The sequence below is a fragment of the Diuraphis noxia genome, unplaced genomic scaffold (genome assembly GCF_037042655.1).
Source record: "Diuraphis noxia isolate RWA-SAM2 unplaced genomic scaffold, SU_Dnox_SAM2 contig0005, whole genome shotgun sequence".
In the NCBI taxonomy this organism is placed as follows: domain Eukaryota; kingdom Metazoa; phylum Arthropoda; class Insecta; order Hemiptera; family Aphididae; genus Diuraphis; species Diuraphis noxia.
In genome coordinates, this window is record NW_028301715.1 from 4,333,256 (window position 1) to 4,354,210 (window position 20,955).

At 30.9% G+C, this 20,955-nt stretch overlaps 2 protein-coding genes across 13 annotated transcripts; one reads left to right on the forward strand and one right to left on the reverse strand.

The window, feature by feature from the left end:
- Positions 1–10,279: 10,279 nt before the first annotated feature.
- LOC107169173 (scaffold protein ILK-like) lies at positions 10,280–14,435 on the reverse strand. Of its 6 annotated transcripts, none has more exons than XR_016192040.1 (11): positions 14,178–14,435; positions 13,923–14,088; positions 13,636–13,828; positions 13,472–13,552; positions 13,003–13,198; positions 12,687–12,930; positions 12,522–12,621; positions 11,884–12,014; positions 11,569–11,825; positions 11,135–11,235; positions 10,280–11,049 (listed from the first exon to the last, which is right to left on the reverse strand). XR_016192040.1 is itself a non-coding variant. In XM_089229151.1 (9 exons), exons 1-9 carry the CDS (start codon positions 14,264–14,266, stop codon positions 11,679–11,681), a joined length of 1,347 nt encoding a protein of 448 aa, XP_089085277.1. In that variant the 5' UTR covers positions 14,267–14,435; the 3' UTR covers positions 10,280–11,678. The 6 variants fall into 6 exon arrangements, 1 of the variants encoding a protein (XP_089085277.1); XR_016192039.1 differs by having other exon boundaries at positions 11,135–11,259; XR_016192038.1 differs by having other exon boundaries at positions 10,280–11,235.
- A 118-nt stretch (positions 14,436–14,553) lies between these two features.
- On the forward strand, positions 14,554–20,397 carry LOC107169174 (transmembrane protein 19). Of its 7 annotated transcripts, none has more exons than XM_089229158.1 (8): positions 14,554–14,806; positions 16,330–16,501; positions 17,406–17,529; positions 17,769–17,906; positions 17,967–18,116; positions 18,194–18,298; positions 18,862–19,077; positions 19,835–19,973. In XM_089229158.1, the coding sequence occupies exons 2-8, from the start codon at positions 16,361–16,363 to the stop codon at positions 19,852–19,854; spliced, it is 894 nt and encodes a 297-aa protein (XP_089085284.1). In that variant the 5' UTR covers positions 14,554–14,806; positions 16,330–16,360; the 3' UTR covers positions 19,855–19,973. The 7 variants fall into 7 exon arrangements, with proteins under 7 accessions (XP_089085284.1, XP_089085279.1, XP_089085280.1 ...); XM_089229153.1 differs by having other exon boundaries at positions 14,557–14,806; positions 19,855–20,397; XM_089229154.1 differs by lacking the exon at positions 14,554–14,806 and adding an exon at positions 14,825–15,056 and having other exon boundaries at positions 19,855–20,397.
- Positions 20,398–20,955: the final 558 nt, after the last annotated feature.

Genomic DNA, 20,955 nt, shown 5'->3' on the forward strand with positions numbered 1-20,955 from the left:
TTCTTACATTAAAATGTTTGCCTTTATTATTATCGGCCCCACTACACCTAGTGGGTCGAATCATTATGAGGCTATTTGCAACAATATGTTTCTTTTTGTTGTTGATTTATCTGTATTTGTGTCCTGCACTTTATATTTAAATATGTCCTTACTAGGATGCGACAGGACCCCGAGAATTTTCGCCATATACATAGCATCATTATTTCCTTGGTTTAAATTTTGCAATAACCCCGAATCATTTGCAGCCCATTTTCGTAAGTTAAAACCACCCGATTGTAGTACTGTTCGCAAGTCATTACGCAATTGTACGGCCATCTCCTTCGTATTTGCTCCACCTAGATAATCATCCATATAAAAATCATTTTTTATAGCAGTACACGCTTCTGGAAAATTACTATACTCATCTTCGGCCAATTTATACAAGCACACGTCCTCAGGACGTTAGACACGACTATGGGATAAGAATTCCAAGAAACGATACCCAAATTAGGAATATACTGTCATAATAATAGATACAGTATTATCAAGCATGCAGCTGTACGGGATGTGTACTGATCTCATATGTGGGCGGGTGGCATTTCCGTCAGTTTAGATGATTATACCACATCCGTGAGAACAGCGACAAGAGCAAGTAGACTATGGTGAGTAGAGGGTAGCACTATATAAGGGACCCCGAAACGACCTGTATTCAGACGCGACTTGACCAGACTAGCCAGAGCACCTTATATCGTCTATACGCAGGTTATTAGGTACCATTGCCATATAAATATCGTGGAAAGCTGACCATTCCTCATACGCACCCGAAAATTTTGGTATATCTATCGGTGATAATTTCATTTCCACGGTTGCGCCGCTGCAACAAGAATTAGCACTACAATTAATTGCGTGTGCTGTATTATGGCCTATAGAAGCTGATTTTTTTAACACCATTACCATTTTTTGTGCTTACACGCTGCAGTATATTCTCGCCTAGCGCCATAGTACTAAAATATAGCTCTTTGAATTCTATGCGGTAATCATCCGTTTCTCGTCCTCAAAAGACTCTATTTCCGATTGCACCCGATCAAATTCTAGCCATAATTGATCGATCTTTTTACTTCTACATTTAACTTCTTATGGGTCCACTGCTCCACTCCTTCTTTATTTAGATATATATTTAACTTAATTAATTGCCCCTTTAATTTTCCTCTGCGGGCTTTTAGTGACACTAAATCTTGCAGAGGTACGCGTTTTTGAGTGTGTGTATTTGTCATTGTGTATGTGACAGCTTGATGCCTAAATTGGACGGGATCGCCGATCAAGATAGACAGCTGTGTGTTTGTGAGTAACTATGTGTTTATGTGGTAACGTACCTATGCCAAAAACCAATTAATTTATTATCTATAGGTACTGACTACTGAGCTATATTATCTACGACCAATTCCCCTTTGATTTAAATACCTGGGAGAAAACCCGTTAATAGGATTTATTTATAGAAAATAAATAAGTAATTTAGAACTGATACTACTTACCACCTTGAAACCTCACGTCCTCACCATCTTCATGCTTGATTTTTTTTCTTTTTCGCCCTACTTTTAAATATATAATATTCGCTGCACATACACGACCATTTATCACTCGCACATAATTTTTTTTTTTCCGGAATGCTATAACTAATAATTACTAATCAAAAAAATTACTCTTTTACTTTATTATGAGTTATGCTAATTGCAATCCGGTTTCGATGGACCAATGTTTCAGTCGGTTTTCTAGTGGACTGTATGTATAGGTATAAAATTTGTATTAATCTATTGAGAATTAAAACAGATTTTATTTTACTGCATAATTTAATTTATTAAGCGGCGACGGACACTGTGACACGTATGTACATCGATACATGGTTGATCACACACTAAATTATAATAGAATTGGACATCGATTGAACCGATATCGGTTCGAATCAAATAATATTTAAGATACAGATAAACGTAATAATAATGATATAATTCCATCAATAATATAATACACGCGTCACCAACTACGAAACTAACTTCGTGTGCCAAATTCTGTTTTCACTAACGTTTTTTTTCAGCCAAAAAATGACTAAATGTCTAAATCCACCAAAAAAATGGCTAAAAAAAAGGGTGTCCGGCAATGTATAAAAGTTCCATATAAATATACATTTTATATTATTTAGCACAGGACCAGCTGGCCAGTCTGCGCTCCACAAATTGTGAGTTTTCTTATTATTACTATTTATTATTTATTTATTTATTATACAATTTATTTTGTCATGCCAGAAAGGCCGCGTATTATTTTTATATTACAATTTTTCTATATAAGCTTACAGCTCTGATAGCTAACTAATTTATATATTTTACTCTGTTTGGCCATAAGAGCCGTGCATCTATGTAACAGATTTTAATTATTATACTAATTTTGTAACATTACATCATTCACTAAAACAGTCCTTATCAGGACTACACAATATCAACCAATCATAACACGCCATACAAGAAATCACAGTAGTCAGAGCTATTTTACAAAATATAAGTTTCTTCGACTACGGTGATAACCTTACAAATACTGCCATGGATAGAGAAGATCAGCACTAATATAATGAGACCATCCCCATGACTATAACCGAAATACCCAGTTAATAGCACACAAATCCGTACCGACGGGAAACACAAACATCACGGCGGCACACACGATAGTTTACTAGTCGGTACGGCGCACGAGTTATATACCGGTCATTTTCCGACCATAGTCACCTTTTTTCTTCGATCAACATAATTTCTTCTACCGGAACATATCGTCAACCAGTACGAAGAAAAGAAGAGAAGAAGGAACACCGAAGCGATACAACGACCAGCCCGAGTCCGAAGAAACGTCGGCAATAACACCGAACGAACATTCCTCGTACGGACCGTGAGCAACCCATACGGGCATCGCCACACTCTTTCCGTAAGAGTCGACGACACAATCGACGATCCATAAGGAGGAATACCGAGGCGACACGACGACCAGCCGCTATCCGAAGCAACATCGGCGAGAATCCCGAACGAGCATTTCCCATACGCACCGTGAGTAACCCATACGGGCAACGTCTCATCCTTTCCGTACGAGTCGGTCCCGTATCCTGTATGTAACTATAAATATTTATGTGAAAATAAACAGAGAAAGTGATAACATTAACCAGAGCGTTGTCATTCACTTTCAACGAAACAGGTCAGAAGGCTACTGTTTCAATTTTTATATATTGTTGGACCAGACGGGTCACATTATTTACACTTGATAACAGCTTAAATAGCTGGTCAATTTATATTTATTCTGTCTGGCCATAAGGGCCAAACCTTTACTTAGAACTTTAAATGTATTCGATGTTTATTATATTATTATTATTTTATACTATATTATATTATTATTTATTAATACCAGGTATGAAATTAGTTTATTTGACTACGCTGCATACAATTTTATACGCAATCGTGTTGCCAAAAAGGACAACCGTACGCAATCGTGTTTAACCCAAACCAAATTATGCCATTGCGTGTAGGTATCAACAAAGTATGAGTAAGATAATCACACCTATATACAGGTATAGTTCATATAATCTGTGATGATCAGAGCCGTATTTCCCAGTTAACACTATAAGCTAGTGCTTAGGGTGGCTAATAATTTTTAACATTACATTTTTACTATATTTGAATAGAACTAAAATAAATGCAACTAATTACAAAATGTTTTTAGACCAACGGGATTGTGGTAATATTTATATTTTATGTTTTCCAATTTCATAATCGTAGAGTTTATTGCCCTAGCCCTATTATATAGCATTGCTGCATTATTTGTAATTTTTTCGTTATCATGTTGTAAATCTACGACTTATAAAAAAAAACCAGACAAGACAAGTAACATAACATTGGTTAAGGATTGTGAGGTCCACAATGCAATAGTTCGTGGTGAACGTGAGTAAAAATCAATTTCGTGATCTTATGCTGGTAGGGAAGAACTATAGGATATTTTTGTTCCTCAGTTAGATTAGAATTTGAAAGTCGGCCTCCAACTAGGATCAGTCCATTTCGCATAAACGGCGCTAAGCTCTTCAACTTGCTTCTTGGGGAAATGTCTTTATTGGCCTTGTATGCTGATATTTCCTCCGGAAATGCTTCTGCCTGCACTCTAACTAAAATCCAATGTTCGGCTTTTCGCAATTCGGCTAAGGTGATGTACTTGGTTTTAGACACTAAACTCTTCGAACGGAGAAACTCAACAAATCTGCGCAACCAGGCAACGCCCTTTCTAAGCTTGTTCCAATCAGAATAGTGTTGAAAGATCTTATCTAAGCGGCGGCAGCGGTGGTTATCTACATATTATATAATAATTCACGATGCAATTAACAAGAATAAAACAATACAAAAATAACTACTAGGTATGTGCTCTGTGTGTGTGTGTCCAGCTATTACTCAAATACATATTGTTGCGCCGCAACATACATGCATATGTAATATGTTTATTTTCGACTTAACTTATTATATCATGATGTGTATCACCAAACATTAACTTCAGCACATATAATTATATAAGGAACCAATAAGATCCAAGGGACTCTAGGGAGTAACAAAGTATAAATAAAAATTTGGGAAGTCACCCTGCTGAAGAAGTTGTCGAGTGGACCAAAAACAAAATTCACATAGTTAATAATATTTTTGGTACAGATCTATATAATTTTCACTAAAAAATTTATCTTTTAAATTTATCTAGATAAGTCAAATATTTATCTAAAAAAAATACTTAGATAACTTATATTTATTTATCTAGATAAGATAAAAGATAAAATTATTATTATCTGGATAATTTATCTAGATAAGTCCTAACACTGCCAGGGACGGATTGGAATTTTGGACCGGCCCGGGAAAATAACTTTTTAGCGGCCCCATGTTTAGATGGTAAACTAATATGTATATTTCTAGTTATATCAATTCGATACTACTTATTGCAATATTATAAATAATCTAAATTTAAAATAAAAATATTTTTATTGTTCAGACTACAGTTCCATGCCGATTTGCATTGTTAAAATTCGTCGTCGTTACCCGCCGACAACACGAATATGGAATATCAGATTATTTATAGATTTACTGTTCACGGAGCAGTGTTAGGACTTATCTAGATAAATTATCCAGATAATAATTATTTTATCTTTTATCTTATCTAGATAAATAAATATAAGTTATCTAAGTATTTATTTTAGATAAATATTTGACTTATCTAGATAAATTTAAAAGATAATTTTTTTAGTGAAAATTAGATAGATCTGTACCAAAAGTATTATTAACTATGTGAATTTTGTTTTTGGTCCACTCGACAACTTCTTGAGCAGGGTGACTTCCCAAATTTTTATTTATACTTTGTTACTCCCTAGAGTCCCTTGGATCTTATTGGTTCCTTATATAATTATATGTGTTGAAGTTAATGTTTGGTGATACACATCATGATATAATAAGTTAAGTCGAAAATAAACATATTATATAGGCATGTACTTACATGACATTATATATGTTTTTTTAAATTAGTTGTTTTAATTTTAATTTCTATAATTATCTGTTATTTATCTGGATAAAATATTTTTATCTTTTATCTTTTTGTTAGATGAATTAAATTTGTTTATCTTTTATCTGTATCTTAGATAATTTAGTGTTGTTATCTTTATCTTTATCCAGATGATTTTTTTGTTATCTGTTCCTAACACTGTCACGGAGGTTGTTTTATTTTTGATTAGAATTATTGCTATAACTTTAAATTATTATTCAGTTTTTGTTAAATTTATCCTGTTATATTATGCGTTATAGACTTTGGTAATATTTATTATCCATATTTTGGTTATTGACTTATTGCTTTCTAATTTGCAATAATTGATATGAATAAAATTTAAAATCGTATTTATAAAAATCTATAAATTTTAAAATTTAATTTGCGACAGGTTACAGCCAGCTCCATTTCGCCAGCATGTACATTGTACATATGTGAAATTTTGAATTTTTTTATATACATTCTTTTTCGGATATTTTGCGTGATTTTGCGGACAATTAGTTTTTTAGCAAATAAAAAAAAACTGTTTACATGCTGGTGAAATGTTGCGAAAAATAAAAAATCAATTTTTTACTATACCATCATTTTGCGGATAATTTGCGTGATTTTGCGGACTAGGTTTCATTTTTTGCGGACAACTAGTTTTTTAACAAACCATAAAAAACTGTTAAAAAAATTTAAAAAACTACTTATTTCATTTTTTATTTTATAATCATTTTGCGGATAATTTGCGTAATTCTGCGGACTAGGTTTCTTTTTTGCGGACAACTAGTTTTTTAACAAACCATAGAAAACTGTTAAAAAAAATTAAAAAACTACTTATTTCATTTTTTACTATACCATCATTTTGCGGATAATTTGCGTGATTTTGCGGACTAGATTTCGATTTTTGCGGACAATTAGTTTTTTAGCAAATAAAAAAAAACTGCTTACATGCTGGTTAAATGTTGCGAAAAATAAAAAATCAATTTTTTACTAGGTATACCATCATTTTGCGGATAATTTGCGTGATTTTGCAGACTAGGTTTCATTTTTTTCGGACAACTAGTTTTTTAACAAACCATAAAAAACTGTTAAAAAATTTAAAAAACTACTTATTTCATTTTTTATTTTATAATCATTTTGCGGATAATTTGCGTGATTTTTCGGACTAGATTTCGATTTTTGCGGACAATTAGTTTTTTATAAAATAAAAAAAACTGTTAAATAAATTAAAAAATACCTATTTCATTTTTTATTTCAAAATTGTTTTGCGGATAATTTGCGTGATTTCGTTGACGAATCAAATTTACTTAACAAACATTTTAATATACCATATTTAATTTATTTTTATAAAATAACAGCACAATTTCTAATAATCTTTAATAGTTTCTCTAGTGTATAAAAGTATTTGTACACCGCATTTTGTCAACTTTGATATGGGTATTGGTTTCTGTTTAAAATCATCATACCTTTGTGCAACTGCTAAATAATGCCCATTACCAGTTCTTAAACAACTAAAAAGATTGAAAATTTAAAATGTCTATAAATAACTTAAAAAGATTTGAAATATTTTGAAAATTTAATCATGTGTAGAAAATGAAAGTTAACACATTCTGTAACAATTTCATGTTTCTAAGGTAATTTGTTTTAGAGTTACACCAATATCTAAAATTAATTTTTTCAAAAATTGATTTTGCGTAAAAATTCCCATTTTTCTTTAATTATTTTTTGTTATTCTTGGCACTTTGAATTTTGAAATCCCCAATGCCACATTTTTTTAGTATCCTCTAATGTTATGGATAAATTGTTCAATTTTGCAGACTAATTTTTAATTATTGAGGGTTAGAATTTTCGCAAATAAACCATATTTAAAAAACCACTTGCTTCACAAAAACAGAAACCAATACCCATATCAAAGTTGACAAAATGCGGTGTACAAATACTTTTATACACTAGAGAAACTATTAAAGATTATTAGAAATTGTGCTGTTATTTTATAAAAATAAATTAAATATGGTATATTAAAATGTTTGTTAAGTAAATTTGATTCGTCAACGAAATCACGCAAATTATCCGCAAAACAATTTATAAAATAAAAAATGAAATAAGTAGTTTTTTTTAATTTTTTAACAGTTTTTTATGGTTTGTTAAAAAACTAGTCCGAAAAAAATGAAACCTAGTCCGCAAAATCACGCAAATTATCCGCAAAATGATGGTATAGTAAAAAATTGATTTTTTATTTTTCGCAACATTTCACCAGCATGTAAACAGTTTTTTTTTATTTGCTAAAAAACTAATTGTCCGCAAAAATCAAAATCTAGTCCGCAAAATAATGTATATAAAAAAATTCAAAATTTCGCATATGTACATGCTGGCGAAATGGAGCTGTTACAGCCGTTGTTTGGTAGCGCATGCAGCGGCCCTGTCAACTAGTTAGCACGCGGCCCATCAGGAATTTCCCGATTTCCCGATGGCCCAATCCGTCCATGCTTATTACCCACTATTATACGCTCATATTATATAGACATACGTATCGTTTAAATCATTGAAACATAATAATAATAATAATAATGAATAATACTATAACAGTGTTATGGATGCACCATTTTCGATAATTAGCTATACTCTGTTCAAGTTAAGAGTGCCCAAACTCGCGCATGCATACTGAGCAGCCGCAACTGTCAGACCCCCCAGGCGACATCAGACGCTCTGTGATTGGTCGGCATTGTACGACCGCCGCCGTCAACTGTCGGATTCCGGCGGCGCTCCGCCGTGTATACAACTTGTTATAAAAACAAAATATCTTTTCTCCGTCGTGTAACATATTATAATATATTCTAATCCAAATGATATACAAATACATTTACATTTTTTTTTTGAATAATTACAAATTAAAAAAAAAATGTTTTTATTTATTTATTTATTTTATTTATTTTTTTATTTTTTTTGTGATACTACGTTTACTACGTATAATCACGCGATGCGCGCTGGCGTCAGCATACCCCAGCGCTCCCTGTGACCAGTAGCAAAATGCATGCGCGAACAGTACTAGTTTTCGTCGGAGCGACTGGGCACTCTTAACCTGAACAGAGTATATATTCATTCGTGGGGGGGGGGGGTCCATGCCCTACCGGCAGACGAATTATCTTTCTTCTAGCTATGGAATGACCTAACAAGTAAACTGAACCTTGTTAGTTAAAGTAACACACAAGTGGCTCCGGTCTTCAAACTAAAGGAACCTTCCTTCGTCTGCCGGCTACAGTCGTCAAACCTCGAGTTGTTCTGTGGGGCAGTAAATTATAGTGTAGCGCACATGCGTATAAACGTAAAATCGTAAACTTTGGAAGGCTATAACTTCCAAAATAATGGTTTCCGCAAAAAAATTCAAACAATTCCTAAACCAGTATGAAAAACATAGTTTTTTTAAAAAAATTTGAAATTCGTGAGGGGCGTGGTAAAGTGCATTTTAGCCTTAACTTATCCTACACCTACTTCTGATTTATTCACACTTCTCTCTCATCACCCCTACGACTATAACTACCCCAAATTGTTAACACAACTCGCCTCGTTCTTCTTTACCCAAGATTTCTTCGAAAATTCCATTCAATATTAAACTTATTTTATTATCCAAGCAAAAAAAAAACATTATTTTATATTTTCTTCAACCACACAGATTTTAATATTATTTAATTTTTAGTGCAGAGTGCATTTTGGCATCTATCTAACTACAACAAATTATACGTCTGCAGTAGAGGTGTAATACAATTTAAGTCGTATAAATAAGAAAAACGGATGCTAGATCATGAGTCGTCAACTTTTTTCGTGTCAAGAGCTAAAAAAAACAAACATAAATTTTTCATGGGTCACAATATTTGAGTGTACCTATACGTTATTTTAATTTAATCGAAAATGTGTGATTATAGTTTCATACTGAATTTAGTTCATAGATGTTGGGTATAGGTAACTATTATTTAAAAAAGATACCCACAAATAAGGGTATTAATCCATCGTTTCCAATCCATGCCATTCTAGCTCGCAGTTTTTAACATAATATCCGTCTTTATACGAACTACCTATATAAGTTTTATTTTCGGGCACTATAAAATCGCTAGGACAGTCACATACCGCAAGGCCCTGCCCTACACCGTCATCTTTTTGTACGAAGACATTTTTTAAGTCGCGGCAGTCGGTTAACTAAAGTAAGGAAAATCGTATCCCTCGTCTCTTACATTATAGAATGTACCTTTACCTATAGAGCAGTAAGCAATTCACATTAAATAGATAAGTATATAGATAACGCTTACAGCGCTGAATAATTATGTACCACACTATTAGTAGAAATTCGAAAACATAACGTACGGCTCTGAAATATTGGCTGAGCAGGTTCTCCAGCTGCTCGTTTTCGTTTTTTCTCGTGCTGTGCATTTTAGTTTCGACGGGGTGTCTTTTGCGTAACATAAAATAAATTCTATAGATACTAACTATGTGAAATAGTAAAAATACGTTTTTAACATTTGACGAGACTTCGACAAAAAGCGGATTAGCGTGTTTGATATTTTAAATTTGTAATACGAGTATATTCATGTATGTGCACGCATTAAATATTTAAACACACAATAATTTCAATTATATTATCCCCGAGGGTATTTCGATGGTTCGTATCGAACTGTATAGGAACGGCAACGGAATAATGGGAAAATCGGTTAACAAAATCAACAACATATTTCGATTAGTAATACGTTTTATTATTATTATTTCACAATTATTAGCGGTACTATAATTTATTTTAACAAACTTTATAATAAGGCACGCGATGTGTTTACCATCGTGAAATAATATCAATTTGTGCAGAACAGCATAACTGCATAAGGCATAACATTAACAATAATTGACAAAAACTGCCGTTGCCTATATAAAATAATATATTATGTATATTTAACAAAAATATTAATTTTTAAAATATATGTTTAAATCTAATATAAATTATTGAGTTTGTCAAAACTAAAATTAATCATAATAAGTTATATAAAAACAAGTTAAGTACATAAAATGTAAGCTCATATTAATTCCTAATTACACCAACTGTATACTGTAACCAATCAATATCATATGAATAATTTTTCTCCCCATAAGTAACTTAGTATTGAACAAACAAAATGTTTTGTGTGGATTTAATGAAAATATTTCATTTCCACTCAACTTTAGAATTTGTAGTAGGTTACTTTGACTTGAAACATTATAATAAACTTTTGATTTAATATTGTCTAATACAGCTATAGTCATTAGAATGTTGGATATACATGATATTATTATAACCACTTAATAAGAAAATATACCTTGAAGCAAAAATCAATTTAAGTTTTGATATTACTTACTGCATCTATAATAGACAACTATAACAGAAACTTATTATATCTAGAGAGAGTGTATGTTACATTTATTTAAATTGTACCAGTAAAATATCAATAAGAGAAAAAAATTACTTGTTCAACTCTGAAACAGAAATACAGTGTTGTAACTAGGGTTTGTTTATTAAAAATATGAAATATTTAATAATTAATTACTAATTAGTAATTACCTAGTGTTAATAAATAGTCAACATTAAAGTCTTTATTAGTTTGCATAGTACAGGAAGCTCACGCTGGAATATTAAAGTAGTCCAAAGTATTGAATATTTCACTGTAAAATTCTAACATTCATTATCTACATTTTTGAAAAAAATAGAACATTAATATTTGATTTCAACTTTGTTGTTTAAAAAGTAATTATTATAAAAATAGAATAATGAACGTTCTAACAAAATTAAAATACAATGAAAATTCTCTATAACGAATCTGAAGGGACCATGTGATTTCTTTCGATATTGAGAGTTTTCGTAATAGAGAGTAATTATTAATAGGTTTAAAATCAAACCAGCCGTTATAAGTTAACTTAATAGTATTTACGTAATATAGAGTTTTTCGTTATAAAGAGTTTTCACTATATGTGTATTTTATAAATATAAATAATCACTTGAGATACACTGGTTTTGAAATAGATACTTTTGTGAATAAGTTAGTGCCCTATTTTGTTAAGATTTCTTCTTCCACTATAGCACTGAAGAATTTTGTTACTTTTTATTATTATCTTTTCATTTTATCCAAAATTGGAAGCACCATGTCAAAAGTTGGCCTCTTGCCTGGATCCTCATTCATACATATTTTAATAAGTTTGGTGAGATGTGGCGAAATATCAGATGGAATAGACACTCTTAAACCCTCCAAAGCCACCTAAAAATAAAACTGATATAGTTAAGTATTTTTAATACAGAAATATTAAAAATCATACCTTCATCCCTATTTCCATTGGCGATAAGTGAGAAAATGGAATTTCTCGAGTAGCTAATTCCCATAGAAGAATAGAAAAACTCCACATGTCGCATGCTTCTGAATTAGTATCAATTCGTTTTTTGTGTAAAGCTAGAAATAACAAGAAATACAACTTAACAATTTTTATATACAGTAAAACTTCCGTTAACGGTCACCTCTATAGGACGGTCACCTCTATGTAACGGTCAATTTGTTTGGTCCCGTCGAGTGTTATAGGAAAAATACATTAATACTTCTAAATAGCGGGCACTCTTATTAACGGTCAACATTTAAAAGTATATCAAATGGAAAATTATTATTTTTAATTAGATTTTTAATACCCATATTCATATGGGTTATTTTAATATTGGTGTTTTATTTTTAAAATTTGTATGACCTCTATATAGCGGTCACCTGGAACTGGAAGGTTTTGAACTTCTGTTAACGGTCACCTCTGTAGGACAGGCACCTCTAAATAGCGGTCATTATTTACAGTCCCTTCAGTGACCGCTATATGGAAGTTCTACTGTACTTGTATAACAATGTCATTATATTTAGGATACTTTAAATGTCACAAATATCTAATGGAAGAAAATTATATTAAATCCAAATATTTACCCTCAGGAGACATCCATCCGGGATAATATACCCTTGCCTTTTCTTGGAATGAAAATTTAGCATCTGCCATATTTATCCTGGCTGTAAGGTCCTCGTCAATCTATGGATTAATAATAATAAGCACACATGAATTTAATTAAACAAAAATCTTAAAATTAAATATACCATTATATGATGACTATTAAGATGAAATTGTGGTATACTCCTTTCTAAACTATGCAAAAACGCCATAGCCCTAGAAACATCTACTGCGAGTCTAAGTGCTAAGGCTGTGTCCACTGTAACTCTCGCTCCTTCATGCAATAAAGTATGGAGCGAGCCCCAAGGCATATACTGACTAATAACCACCAAATTAGGAGGGGAGTTACAACATCCAATCACTGGCAACACATTTGGGTGTGAGAATATTCTACAAACAAAAGGAAAATTAATTTATTAAAATAATTGTATGAAAATAAACAATCAATTTGAAAATTATTACCTCAGTTTTGGGAATTCTTCATTAAAATCTCTGGAAATTCGAGGAGTACATTGTCGAACGGCCAACACTTTGGCAACAATGTCATTCTTCTGCCAATGACCACGCCATGTTTCTCCACTGGGTGAAGTAGCCATTTTTGTGTGCAAGTAAAGATCACTCAAGTTTATTCCTTTATGTCGTGATAATGTAGCATCTCCTAAACAATTTATAAAATAATTGAATATAAATTTAATAAATTATTCATGTAAATTTACAATGATAATATAAAATAAATAAAACTTTGAATACATCAAAAGTAACAGATGATTACCGAATAAGTTTTGTAATAAAGATCTATACTATATGTATTAGAAATATCATCAGCAAAATAAATATGGGTAAACTAAGTTCAACACATAACTTATTTTAAATTTATAACAGTAAATAAATATGTTGTACTTAAAAATATTGTGATAATAAATTAACTTACTGCTTCTCGTTTTCAAACCTAACCAACTTTGATCCTTGAAATTGATTTTAGTAAGATCTTGTCCAGATTGCAAGGCTAAATCTGTAATCAATTTGTTTTTACTTTTTAATGTTATCAGTTATGATAGTTAGAAAAATGCATTTACCAACAATAGTACTCAATACCTTTTAAATGTTTTAAAATTGGTCCTTTTCCCTTGTCTAGCGGAGTGTCTCCGTCTTTATTAGCCAAAGCAGCTAATGCACCATTTTCAATAAGTTCTTCGGCTATTGCTTCATAGCCCCAGAAGCAAGCGTAGTGTAATGGAGTGTTACCGTGTTCGTTTGTGAAATTAATGTCTGCTCGGTTTTTCAACAACTAAAACACGAGGAAACACTACCTTAGCTATTATACTTTATATCAATACCAAACATAGAAACTTGGAGACGCAACAAAATAGTTAGACACACACCAGATGAACGATTTCATGGTGACCATGGGCTGCGGCCAAGTGCAGAGGTGTATCATCGCCTCGATTCGTAGAATTTATGCGGGCGCCCCTCTGCACCAGCATCTCGACGATCTTCAGATGGCCCTCTTTGGCGGCCCAGTGCAACGGACTGAATCCGTGATCGTCCCTAGAAACGTACAGCAAAGAGTAAAAATGTCTGATGATCATCACATTCCGCCCACCTTACCGTGGAGGAATGTTCAACATTTAACTCACCCGTGGTTCATGTCGTGTTCAGTGTCATCGAGCCAAACCCGCACTTGCATGGCGATGCCTTCACGGCACCACTGGAATATGTCTTCCATCGATTATGTGAACGAAACCTCTGGACACGCGGACAGAAATCGCACCAGGAAATTGGCCTAGATCGGTGCGGACGGCCAGGCAGATGCTGGAAATCCTACGCACTGTGACTGTAATAGTAATACTGTAATGCTCATTTACTGCTGCGCTACGCGGACAAACACTCCATATTTGGCAATACCAAAATAAACAGTGTTATCTCGACCAACGGCAGCTGTTTAAAGCGAAGACACTGATAACGAGATGACCGCTTAATAGATAATCAATCAAAATAATAATAAAATATTATGAGTTATGACGTATTTATTTGCTGCTGATTTTTGTGTGCGTTGCTTATAGAGCAGACAGCAGCAGCCCGCTTAGGTTGGCTCAGTTGGCTGTTTTCTCCGTCACCAATAATTCTTAATTCATTATACCCAAAATAACTACAAATATTATAGTGAGATTGTGCGAATACCTATATCCTACAGTCTACATATTTTCTACAAGCAACATTACAATTATTCTCTATTGTGATTACAACGAGCCGCCGCGCCGCTCATGTGCGTTCAAAGTTTAAATTTATTATTACCTATATCGCTTTTGTATTGTAATTAGTAGCAATTTTTAATAATAATTATAATCATGTACGGATCACGACTTGTAAATAATTTTAATTGTGATTTCCAATCTTTATGGTTAACTCGTTTGAGCAACACTTTTTAATTTATATTTAAATTTAATAACCACATTCATTATCCCGTCAATCGTCTGTTAAACACGTCGACTTCGTCCGTTCATTTTGCTGATCAGGTGACTACAACTTACTGCCCGCCCGTAGAAATTGTAATCTTAACAGTTTTAAAGGTTGTGACTTGTGGAAGAGAAGTTTATGTTCTTTAAGCGTTTTAACATGATTCGTTCAAAAACATAAAAAATGTAATGTTTTTATTTTAAATCGTACCTACCTGTTGTCAGTAACATAATAAAATATTATTGGAAACTTTTATTATAATATTTTATACTATATCTACATAACGTCTCATGGTCATTTTTGTTCTATTTGTTTTTTGATTGAACATCATCAATATACTGTTTACTTAGACCAATGTCATTGGGTATTGAGTATAATTAATTACCACAATTAACTTATATTATAAATGTTTAGATTCTGATTGGCTGTCAGATACTTAAAAATTAGCTATTTTTTTTCTTTTGTTTATATATAATCAAATGATTAATAATATAATTATAAATCATAAGAAAAATAAATTTTAACCTTCTATATTTTTACAATGATAATTTTATAAGTCATTTTGTATAATGAGTGTTGACTAATATTGTGAGAATTGCGAAAGGTAATTAGTTGTACTCGAGTACTATAATTTGATATTATTTTTATGCGCGTGTGTTGATTTTTGCATGATATTAGGTCAATTGCTTAAAACAGTTTTTTTAAGACTTTAAAGTTACCTTAAATAAGTTTAAATTGCCACGCAGTGTGTGTAAACAATGCATGCCTCATAGCTAGACAGACTTTTTACAAAAAAAGGTTGGAATGTTCTAGTTCAATTTAAACATAATTAATTAATATAGCTCATATTGTAAAAAATCAATAAGTGAAAAAGTAATTTAAAACTGTAGATTGTACCGATATTCATTATTATTTTTTAATGTTTTGTAATTTAACCATGCATTTTTAACTAACCATTAGCATTTCCTACTACCTTCTCCCAAAATAAAGATAATTATATGGTACTTTATAAGTTCTAACTGTTGTGTGCAATTACATAATTGATATTTGACAATAACAATAATTGTTGATAGATAGCAATTAAACTGTTTCCAAAAGTGGGTTTTTATGTAAAGATAATTAAAAACCAAATAATAATAATACTATAGATATCATTCTATATTATTATTAACTTTATCTTATTGAATAAATTAATTGAACTCAACTATACAATCAACCTACAAACTTAATTTTCATGTTACATAATAATATTGTTGTGAAGCATAGTGTTTTACTGTTGATAATATAATTGTTTCTGAAGTAAATACCTTGGCAAATTGGTCTCTGTTTCAGTGTACAAGAACAATTTTTCTCTTCTGTCAACATGGTCAAAATTAAAAGTGATTCTGAAGAAATGAATGTTTCAAAGCCAACCATATCAGTTGCCTTAACTATGGTTTCTATTCCATTGTCAATGATCTTATGGATTAGCAATATTGTTTTCCGAAAATTTTATGGCGATAATGTAAATGAACTAGATGGTAAATTCATCAACTTAAGCATAACAATTAAACAATCCTAATCAAAGTTCTAGAGATAAGTACTTTATAAAAATTAAAACTTAACACAATAGTTATTTCATGTTTTTTTTTATAAATCTTTTTAAATAAATATTTGGACATGGCTAGGAATTCTTGTTATTTTACTAAATCATTAAATTAATCCTTTTACTGCTACACTATTTATACTCTGCAATCTGTGTACCTATGAATTCATAAAATGAAGTTTTTTTCAAAATATTTGTTTTGAGATCTATGTGATCTAACTAATTAAGTTTAAAGTAATGCTAGCCAGGGTTTCCTAAAGTTATTTGATTACTACCCAATGTTAATATTAAATATAAAAATTTATTTGTATGTCTAAAGCAGTGAGTGGTTTAAATGTTTTGGACATGATTGGACATATGTACAGTGGTGCCGAATTTCTAAAAATATATTATGACATTGTATATCAAAGGGCCTTCATCATCCCCCATATTTATAATTTTAGCTATCACATGCAAATCATAGAATCTACTAATACGTAATGTAATGTATAATTGTTTATTTTTACGTTTAAAGGTATATAATATTCTAGATAAAAAATTTATTGTAACATATGTCATAGATAAATTAGGTGATCGGCGCTACTGCGTCTGTAGCAGTGAAAGGATTAAGATATTTACTGTTTTTAATAGTATCCATGCTCTTTTGAGAACAAGAAAGATGCTGGGCAGTTGACTTGTGCCCATAGGCTCTGTTCTGATGCTTTGCCTTGTGCTTTAGCATCTGACCGCTACCGATGAAAACTGGTCAAGACCCTGTACTGTTCTTATTCTAAATTGAATATAGAACATGAACTATGTCAATTAATTATATTTTATTAAATAGATGTTAATACAATTTTTAGAAGGACTTCCACCTCTTCGATGGTTTATATCCACTTTCATTCCACTATTTATTGCTGTATGGGGTTACACCAAACGTAGTTTAAACCTAAGTGGAGCACTATTAGGTTTGTATTCTTGTAAAGTACTATATTATATAGTTATAAACTAACGATTTTCAACTTGGGGCATTGCCAATACATTTTTTAGTTGGCTATACATAAAATAATTTGTAAGTGTTTAGTATTGTTGCTAAAACATAACGATTATAAACGTTTTAATGCCTTAAAAAGATTGAGAATCGCTGGTCTGCAATTTAAATCTATAAATATAGAACCAACATGAATTTAATTTTGATGTTATTCAGGTGTGATTGTTGGTTTTGTATTGACACTGAGCAGCTATGGATTTCTGGCATGTTTGCTAACATTTTTTGTTACATCTTCCAGAGCTACAAAATTTCGGAGTAAAACTAAAAAACAATTGGAACCTGACTTTAAAGAAGGTTAATACTTTAGTTATTTTAATATTGTTTGTTTTTATTAATACATTTATAAATAAACAGGTGGACAAAGAAACTGGATACAAGTGTTATGTAATGGAGGAATGGCTACTCAACTTGCGCTCTTGTACATTTTAGACGTCGGATGTGGTGAACTACCTGTTGATTTCAAACGTTATTATCGGCCTTCTTGGTTATCCATTGGTATTCTTGGTAAGATTTGATTTTGCTAAAGTTATTGGTTCACATATTGAAAATGTAAGTTGAAATTGTACTTATGTGTAATTTAGGTGCTTTTTCTAGTTGTAACGGTGATACTTGGGCTTCAGAATTAGCAACAGTCTTGGACACAGGCTTGCCCATATTAATAACAACTGGTAAACCTGTTCCCAAAGGTGATTGTTTAGACTTAGTTATTTGGCTAGGCGTTGTTCATTGCCGCACTGATATGCAGAATACACAGCATAAGACAAAATTGCACACAAATTATTAAATAGTGGATATCCCATTACCACTCACAAATTTATTCATATATTTTTCACATGGCAAAAACCATAACTTTGAATTTGGACACTCGTAGAAATTCTTTAAAACTGATTCAGACTTTTTTTGATTTTAAGAAATTATTTTTTCAGTGGCACATATTATAACTGCAAAACTCTTCGATAGCAGATATTAGTATGAACCATTTGGTTTTATTATAGCTCAATAATGTCTGGTCACTAGTACTCAGTTCCAGCCACCTCAAAAGTTTTATTTTATTATTACTTTTTAGTGAGGAATTAAGCAATATATTTTAATAAAACTGAGATACACTATTTATGTGTGTGGCATTGAGTCTTTTTTATGCGGAAATGGAAAGCGCTGATTTTACTATACTATATATTATTTGTATTATTTAATAGTGATAGTATTTGATATAATTAGAGTATTATTAATTGTAAAATCTATGGCCCAGGTACAAATGGTGGTGTGTCAGTAATTGGATTGGTTGTCAGTCTATTGGGTGGCATGGCTGTCGGATTAGCAAATTATGCAATGCTTATCTATACAATCGACACAGACATGTTGGCCAGAAGTCCTGTACAGTGGCCAATAATAGTAGCTGGAGGTTTTGCCGGATTAGTTGGCAGCGTTGTTGATTCAGTATTAGGTGCCACCTTACAATATAGTGGTAATTCTATTTTTTCCTTTTTAAGTTTAATAATTTTTGTTTTGATATTCAGAACATTCAACGAAACATATTTTACTAAAATAGTATTATCCGTTATTTAAGTACATAAATATGTGCTAAAAATTCATAACATGTATTATCAAAAAAAAAAAATAATAATAATAATAAATAATATAATGAAATATAATTAAAAAAAATATTTACCCAACTATCTTATTATCTTAAATAATGAACACGAACATAGATTAAACCCAGAAAATGTAAATACAAACACAAACATGTATTAATAAATCGTTATCTATTGTTTATTGAGGTCATAAATATCAAACACATATCGACCGTCTATTAAATTTAATAATTGGTATTATTTTGTTACTATTTTGTACTTTTGAAAATACTGGAAAATTGAAAAATACAATCATATACAATTAATAATTATTAATAAATAATAAAATATCATAAATGAACAAATTGTCAAAATATGTAGGGAAAAATGGAATTATTAAGAAATTTGTGAACACTTGTACTTATGGCAAAATATGTAAAATAAAATATAGTTAATTTCATTGGAAATCCCTTGAAATTAATTTGTTACTTACCTAAATTAATTTATCAAATCACAGTAAAAATATTTATTTACTTATAAATCAGAGCCCTATATATTATTAATTATTATTAACTATCATTGAAGCGTAGGTAATCGTAATAGTTCTTTAACTAAGAAGTGATATTAATACATATTAAACCAGTGAAGTAGTTTATATCATTTTTATTTAGGTTATAATCGAAAAACAGGAGCAATAGTAGAACACCCTGGTAAAGATGTTGTGCACATATCCGGAAGAAGAATATTGGATAATCACAGTGTCAACTTGATATCGAGTGTTATCATGGGAATTGTAACCCCAAAAATTGCTTACTTAGTTTGGCCATAAACATAAAAAATATGGTCACTTGAGACTTTTATTTAATGTGACTATTTATTCCATTCTAATAGCTAGGTCTAAACTTTTGTTGGATTTGTATTTAGTTTTACTTTCTTTAATGTTGGAGTTAGACTGACTGAAATGTTTTGTTGTAAATATTATATTGCAATTTTTATATACATATACTTTTTTTTTTATATAAACCTTAATTTTTTTTTTATCTGTAAAATGTTTTTTTTGTTTGATTGTTAAGTTATTGTATAATTATTTTTATAATTTATTTAATTTGAATTAATGTAAAACATGGTGAAGACTAACACATACATATCAATCCCTCAAATAAGTTGTTAATTAATTATTTAAAAATTTAAAATATATTCATATTACCTACATATTTGTTTTTGTAATTTTAATGGATTTGCCATATTGTGCACATGTCTATACTTGAAAATACCATTGAAAAAATTAAAAATAGTCAAGTTTGTTGTTGGCTGTTACTAAATAATATGAACTAAGTTCGTTTACACAAACTGTTTTATGTGCTACAGTGATAAGCGGCTTTTTGTAAGTTTTTAATTTATATATCGTACTATAGAATCTCGATTATCTGAAAGCTCTGTTATTTAGTTTTCTAAATATATATTATAATTCTAATATAATAATAAATCCAAAAAGTTTGGATAGTCGAGAATCTAGTATAGTACTTAAATCAACCTGGTATTAAATGTGGGCAATTATTTTCACAATTTTTTTGTGAATTTACAATTATTTACTATTAAATGTCAAAATATAATAATTTTAGTTTCTCAATCCAAACAGCATATTATTTTAAATCTTTATAAAATATATCAGATGTCTATGCTTTGTTTTTTAATAACAATTTTAAGTTTTGATTAGAGATTTAAGAGGGGTGACAAATGGTGCTGGTAAAATATTCTGTCTGATCATTTAA